This window comes from Berghia stephanieae, chromosome 2 (genome assembly GCF_034508935.2).
Source record: "Berghia stephanieae isolate SIO BIC M18660-M18661 chromosome 2, UCSD_Bste_1.3, whole genome shotgun sequence".
Lineage (NCBI taxonomy): Eukaryota > Metazoa > Mollusca > Gastropoda > Nudibranchia > Aeolidiidae > Berghia > Berghia stephanieae.
In genome coordinates this window covers 47,220,273-47,227,772 of record NC_088361.1, presented here as the reverse complement: position 1 = coordinate 47,227,772, position 7,500 = coordinate 47,220,273, and the positions used below count along the sequence as shown (strand labels likewise).

The 7,500-nt window shown below is 38.6% G+C and overlaps 1 protein-coding gene across 3 annotated transcripts in view; it reads left to right on the top strand.

Annotated features, from left to right (window-relative positions):
* Positions 1 to 5,446, top strand: part of LOC144965031 (polypeptide N-acetylgalactosaminyltransferase 5-like) — a 44,440-nt gene extending 38,994 nt beyond the window's left edge. For 2 of the 3 annotated variants that reach the window (XM_078899898.1, XM_078899899.1), the window contains exons 9-11: positions 1,007 to 1,135; positions 1,623 to 1,853; positions 3,445 to 5,446. In XM_078899898.1, the coding sequence (XP_078756024.1) occupies positions 1,007 to 1,135; positions 1,623 to 1,853; positions 3,445 to 3,597 (513 nt within the window). In that variant the 3' untranslated portion in view covers positions 3,598 to 5,446. The remainder of the gene's footprint in view (positions 1 to 1,006; positions 1,136 to 1,622; positions 1,854 to 3,444) is intronic. The other variant, XM_078899900.1, reaches the window with a different exon arrangement.
* Positions 5,447 to 7,500: the final 2,054 nt, after the last annotated feature.

Here is a 7,500-nt window from a genome sequence, read left to right as displayed (position 1 = left end):
AAGGTACTTATCCGGATTTCAATTAATAATATGCACTTTATGATATTTTGGGGAAGCTATCGCTCAGTTGATAGAGCACTCGCACCATTCACTAAGGGACCGGTATTATTCCCGGGTTCTGTCGAGAGCTTTTTTCTTATCCCCCCCCCCCCCCCCCCACCCACCCCAATAATGAGAATGAAATCGACCCCTCTCTGATCATTATTATTGTTTTATCCCGCCAGATGGGTGACGAATTATCACACGATTCTCTCGATCAGATTAGAAACGTTTAGGTTAATACATATTTTTCTGTATTGGTTCTTTTGTTCAGGAGGTAGGACAGTGGGTATTTTACATCAATAGTAAAACCTGTGTAGTTGGCTATGCTTACCAATCACTGCCATTGTTTATATTATGACGACTGTGCGAGATAGAGGCGTGGTTATCAAAGTGTCTATAGATAGTATGCGCTTGGCTAAGAAGCTCATAACATTGCCATCCGGAAGTATAACGGATCAACACACAAAACTGTGTGTATCCATGAACGTTTATAGTCGGGTTAATACAGTTCAGTGAGCATTACTCATGAACGCGGATGGCAAAAAACAATAACAAAGACCCGATTGACGTCATCTTCGAACTATCTATAGATAGTATGCGCTTGGCTAAGAATCTCATAACATTGCCATCCGGAAGTATAACGGACCAACACACAAAACTGTGTTTATCCATAAACGTTTATAGTCAGGTTTCAGTGAGCATTACTCATAAACGCGGATAGCAAAAAAAAACAATAACAAAGACCTGAGTGACGTCATCTTCGTACTATCTATTCAATTCATTATCTGTAAAGCGCTTTGAGGTGTTTGGTTCTTGGAAAGGGGGGGGGTTGTTTTTTTTGTTTTTTTTGTTTTTTTGTTTTTTGTTGTTTTTTTTTTTTTTTTTTGTTTTTTGTTTTTTTTTTTTTTTTTTTTTTTTTTTTTTTTCATAACTAAAAACGTCTACCTACTTTCATTCTGGCCAGGGAGATTATGGAGATGTGACAGAACGCAAGAAATTACGCGAAAACCTACAGTGTCACAACTTTGAGTGGTATTTAAAGAATGTATACCCCAATCTGCCCATCCCTTCCGATATGAAATATGCAGGGGAGGTAAGTGAGTATTGTAATGTATAAACAATGGCAGACGGTTTGCGCAGATTAGCTTCCCTTGCAAAACTAAATGAGTATTGTTATTATCATCATTATTAGTATTATTGATGGTGGTGGTGGTGGTGGTAGTAGTAGTAGTAGTAGTAGTAGTAGTAGTAGTAGTAGTAGTAGTAGTAGTAGTAGTAGTAGTAGCAGTAGTAGTAGTAGTAGTAGTAGTTGTTGTTGTTTAGTAGTAGTAGTAGCAGTAGGAGTTGTAGTAGTAGTAGATGTTGTTGTTGTTGTTGTTGTTGTTGTTGTTGTTGTTGTTGCTGATTTGTTTTTTGTTGTTCTTGTTGTTGTCGCTGCTGTTTTGTTTGTTTGTTGTTGTTATTGTTGTTGTAGAACAGCAACAACAGCAGCATTGTAATAATAACAGTAATATTGATAATAAATGGGTTCTATATGCCATCTTAACATTGGAATATCATCATCGCGCCATTTCATTCAGATACGCAGTCAGGCTATCCCTAAGTGTATCGACAGCATGGGGGGTTTGAAGGGTGGTCAGTCATCTCCCAAGCTGTACCCCTGTCACCAACAAGGCATGAACCAGTTCTGGCATCTTGGTCAAGCTGGTCATCTCCTACAGGACTATAATCACATCTGTGTGGGGCGAAATGGGGACATTATCACTCAGACCTGGTGTGAACCTAAAGGTGCTACCTGGAATTATACGGAGGTATGGTTGGTGGGGTTTTTTTTTCTAACATGTAAAATATAAACTTGCGCAATATCTACTAAGTAAAACGTGAGCTTTTATAAAGCGCAATATCCACTAAACGTGCTCATAGCGCTTTACAAGGCGTCCCTAAACCAACAGAAACACTTAACATGTAGAACGAGACATGAGGCCTGTTATTGAGACCTATTGCAATTTTTTTTTCGGACAGAGACAACGCTGTTAACGGTCTGGTATTCATTTTACACCTGAATACGGTGAGAGAATGTGAGTAAAGAGTCTTTTCCAAGGACTCAACTATGCGCCGAGCGAGGCTTTAACCCAGGACCTTCCGATCCGAAAGCGAGTGTCTTACCACAAGACCACAAGACCACAAAGCCACACTTAATTTGATCAAAAGTTGTACAAAGGAACCCCAAGCCAACAGCAACACTTAACAGATGGGATTAGACTTGACGCCTGTTTGGTGATATTAACATTTTTCTCGATACAGACAACTCAGGCCTGGTCTTCATTTTACACCTAAGTGCGATGAATAAAGAGCATCTTCCAATAACTCTTCAAAGCGGAATCGAACAAAGGATCTACAAGTAGGAAAGGGGTGTCATACCTCATGACCGACGTGCACTTATTTGCATGTCTGATAACCCAATTCCTTATGGCTCATCGTTGCAATGGAAATTTCAAATAATTGATTAAAAATATTGTCCATTACATCAATGTTAAACTAGGCCCATAAGTGGGTTTGGATGTCAGACCTTCATGTGTGTACACGTCGCTCAAGACCATTAAGCCTCACACAGAATATGCAAGGCTTTTATCATAAAATGATCAAACAACACCCTCACCAGAGCAGACGATGGAGCAAATCCTAAGAGAATGCCAGCACGGGCCCAGCTGCACTGATCACGACATAAGAGTCTGCTCCCCAGATGATATTGTGGAGTGGGTTCGGTGTTGGAGCTATGAAGATGTTAATGACATCTATATAACGTTCTTGTTTCGATTTGTAACCATTTCATTTAATCTAATCCATTCTGTTATTATCCCTTCGTGTAAATTGTCTAGAATACGTTAATTTGGGATATCCTTAGTGTACTCCAACATAATTTTAGTGCGAAAAGGTTATATTAGATAGTTTTCGTTTTAAATATTGTATCATTATCATTTCTTTTCACCTTTATGGATATTAAGATAAAGGGAGTAGACTTATGAATGAACAACACAAAATAAAAGGCGATTCAGCCTTTGGCCTTTCTCAAGTAAACACAAAATACATATATATTTATATTAGATTGTCATAATAATATAGGCGAAAATTTGTAAATATGTGTGTGTGTGTGTGTGTGTGTGTGTGTGAGAGAGAGAGAGAGAGCGAGAGAGAGAGAGAGAGAATGAGATGACGTAAAATGATAACATAACTATATATATATATATCAAGAATAAGGTAGGGGGTGTGGGAAGGGGGAGGGTTATTGAAGAATGCTAGACAGCAATAGTGATATTGTTAATTCTGTGTATCAGAAGTGGGACTTAACTCCACGAAGAACTGGTATCAACTATTTTCACCTTTAATTTTTTTTTCTTCCAGGACAAAACACTAAAGCACATACCGACGGGGAAATGTCTCACTGCACGATCTTCCAGCGATGTTCTGTCTTTGGACATTTGTTCGAGTTCTGTGTATCAGAAATGGGACTTAACTCCACGAAGAACTGATATCAACTACCCTTCGTATTCCTAGTCTTAGGGGGTAAATTGAGAGTACGCACAGGTGAAAGATAATAATTTGAAAAAAAATCTGTATTAACTCACTCAACCCTAACACCGATGATATCCGTAGTTCACCCATGTTACGTTTACCCCATGCCTATTGATTACATTTTTCTGAGACTAATTATAGGCGTAGTATCAAAACGAATGTTTTTAGTTTTTTAATGTTAATAGTAGTTCAATAAAACTATCTATGTCTCATCTCATGTAGTTCCATATCTGAAGCAGACGTCGGAGGTCATCTTCCGCCAAGCTGATCTACCAGAGATATCTTGCCAATTCTATTAAAGCAGCGCCACCTTTCTCAGCTTCATCTGTCCAAGTTCTTATCCCTTTCAAATACGTTATTCTTTGTCTTCCTCTTATTCTTTTTCCATTCATCTTTCCAGTCAAGGCGAGTATTTCCAAACCGGGGTGGCGGATAATGTGTCCTAAAAATTCCATTTGGCGTTTGATGATTTTTGTTATCAGTGATCTTTTTCTGTTTGCCATTTCTAAAATTTCTTCATTTCTTTTCCTTTCCATCCATGACACCCTCATCATTCTTCTGTAAAACCACATTTCCACTGCCTCCAGTCTTTTAACCATGGTCTTGTTTATGGTCCAGCTCTCACAACCATATAGCAGCACAGACAGTACATAGCAATCCAGGACTTTGCTTTTTGTTTTCATGCTAATATTCCTGTTTTTCATAATTGTATGCAGCTGGTTGAATGCATTCTTCGCCATACCTATTCTTTTCTTTATTTCACAATCTGATTTTCCATTGGATGTTACATTGAAGCCTAAATATTTGAAACATTCAACTTGTTGTATTGTTTGTCCTCTGCTTGTTATTACACAGGCTGGTGGGTTATTATTTTTAGATACCGTCATACATTCTGTTTTAGATATATTCAGTTCCAGTCCCATATTTTCACTACTCCTGACTACAACATCCAGTAATTCTTGTAGTTCATGTTCAGATTCTGCCAGTAGAACCGTATCATCTGCATACCTCAGATTTGTTACATTCTTTCCTCCAATACACACCCCCTTCTTATGTTCGATATCTCTTAATATCATTTCACTATAGAGGTTGAATAAATCTGGAGACAAAACACACCCCTGCCTAACTCCTCTTCTAATAGGTGTAAAACTGCTTAGCTCGTTGTCAACACGCATTGCTGCTTCTTGTTCCCAGTACAAATTCCGTAATATTCTTAAATCTTTACCATCAATGTCCAATGATGATAGAATTTTGAATAGTTTTTCGTGTTGTACTTTATCAAAGGCTTTTGAATAGTCGATGAAACACATATACAGATCTTTATTTACTTCAATACATCTTTCCATCAGCATTGATAATGTGAATATTCCATTTCTGGTACCCTTGTCCTCAACAAAACCAAATTGCATCTCCCCAATTTCAGGTCGTATTTTATTTCTTATTCTTAGTAAAATTATCTTCAAAAGAATTTTTGTGAGGTGGCTCATTAGGCTAATAGTTCTGTGTTGTTCACAATCAACTGCCCCTGGCTTTTTTGGTAGTGCTATAAAAATGGATCGTTTCATATCAGTTGGCATTTTTCCTGTGTCATACACTTGATTTAGAAGGTTTGTGATGAATTCAATCCCCCATTCACCCAGGCCAGTCAAGGCTTCAATTGTTATGGCATCAGGTCCTGCAGCTTTTCCATTTTTCATGCTTTTCATGACGTTCCTAACTTCATCTTTCATTATAGAAGGCCCTTCCAGTTCTTTTATCATAGGCATTTCTCCTCGATTATCAAAAAAAAGTTCTTCAATATATTCTGACCATCTGTTTAGAATGCAGTCTTTGTCCATGATGGTGTTTCCACGCTTGTCTTTGATGCATCCACTTTTAGCACCTGATTTAGTTTTGTTTGTCACTTCTTTGATTTTCTGATGGAAGAATTTGCCATTTTTTTCTTTGCAGGACATTATATAGTGACATTGTTCATTTATCCAGTCTTCTTTAGCTTCGTTGCATTTTCTTTTTATCTGCCTGTTCAGAGTCTTGTATTTTTCTTCCTGATTTTTGGCCTTTCTTCTCTCATTCATTAGTTCTAATATCTCTGGAGTAATCCATTTCTTCTTCTGCAACTTAAGTGTGGTTGGAACATTTTCTTCTAATGATGCAGCAACACTGTCTTTAAACTGCTCATATTTCTCTTCTATATCTGTTAGTTCTCCAAGCACTTCAAACTTGTTTCTTACTGATAGTTCAAATTTTTCTTGTATCTTCTGTTCTTCCCGGAGAATGTCTAGTTGGTATTTAGGTTTAGCCTTTGCTCTTTTGCAGATTTTCAATTTAACTCGTATGGGGCATAGCACAGGTATATGATCGTTGTTACAGTCAGCCCCCGGCATAGATTTGGCATACAAAACCGAGTTTCGGAAACGTTTGCTGATGAGTATGTAATCTATTTGGTTTCTCACTCCATCTCCAGGACTTTTCCATGTCCACTTCCTTCTATTGTGGTTTGTTGACCACGTATTTGTGATTGTCAGATCATGTTGACGGCACCATTGAATAAGACGATCACCTCTGTCATTTTTGTCTCCCAGACCATGTGGGCCCACAATATCTTCTATTCTTTCTCGGCCCACCTTGGCATTAAAATCGCCCATGATGAGTTTTATGTCTGAAGACTTAAACTGATGCATTGCTTTATCTATTTGTTGATAGAAATTTTCCACTTCTTCATCATCGTGACTGGTGGTTGGGGCGTATATTTGTAAAATATCAAAATCAAAAGGTTTTGCTTGTAGTTTGATTGCCATTACTCTGTCTGATATGGGCCAGAATCCTTTGACTGCTCGCGCCGTTTTATTATCTAGTATAATTCCAACTCCCCTTTGGTGTTCTCCTCCTCCTGAGTATATAATTTTACAGTCATCATAATTAAGTTCTCCTGCTCCTTTCCATCTAACTTCTGATAATCCTAAAACATTGATATTCAATCTCTTCATTTCCATAACTACATTTGCTAATTTTCCTTTCTGGTACAGACTTCTTACATTCCATGTTGCTGTTTGTAATGTTTGGTGGTGCACAGTAGCTGGATGACGGTCGAGAGTCACCTGTTCACCTGCATGACTATCTCTACCGGACGAGGCTGTAATTGAGTTGCTCGAAAAACATCCATTGACGTCGTTGACTAGATTCGCTTGGACGGACATCATGACGATCTTGGGATGATACGTCAGTGGTTTCCCGTTGCCTTCTGACGGATTTTTATCTGGTTTACTCCATAGCCTTTTGACCTCCCGGTCATAACCCACAAGGCAGTGGGAGCATTTGGCAGGTTTTAAGGCGCCTCCCATTCACCTTGATAGTCCCTTCATAGAGTATATGAGGCATTTTGTATGTGTAGCTGTGCTGCCAGACTACCCAACCTCACTCTCCACGACTATCGCCAGTTGGTCCGCGGCTTTACAGCTAACCTATAGATCAGGATCTGTAGGCCGTTCCACGATCCGCCACCTGTGGACGCGCTGGGTTGGGGATGGTCGCCCCAGCTGTACCCAGTATGTACATGTTCATTATCAATACATTTTTTTGCAATTTTGAAATTAGCAAAAATCTCTAGGATTGAGTGAGTTAAACAGTGCCAGACAACGTAGAAAGTATAATACAAGAAATGATCAACACCGGGAAAGGTCGACGTTTACATATATGCAGGTCTGATATCCGAATCCACTTATGGGCCTAGTTTAACATTATTGTATTGGACACTATTTTGCGTCATTTTTTTTTGAGATTTCCACTACAACAATTAACCCCATAAGGAATTGGGTCATCAGACCTGTGAATAAGTACACGTCGGGATAGATATTTCCTTGTAGATTTACTCTGGAGCTGTCCATG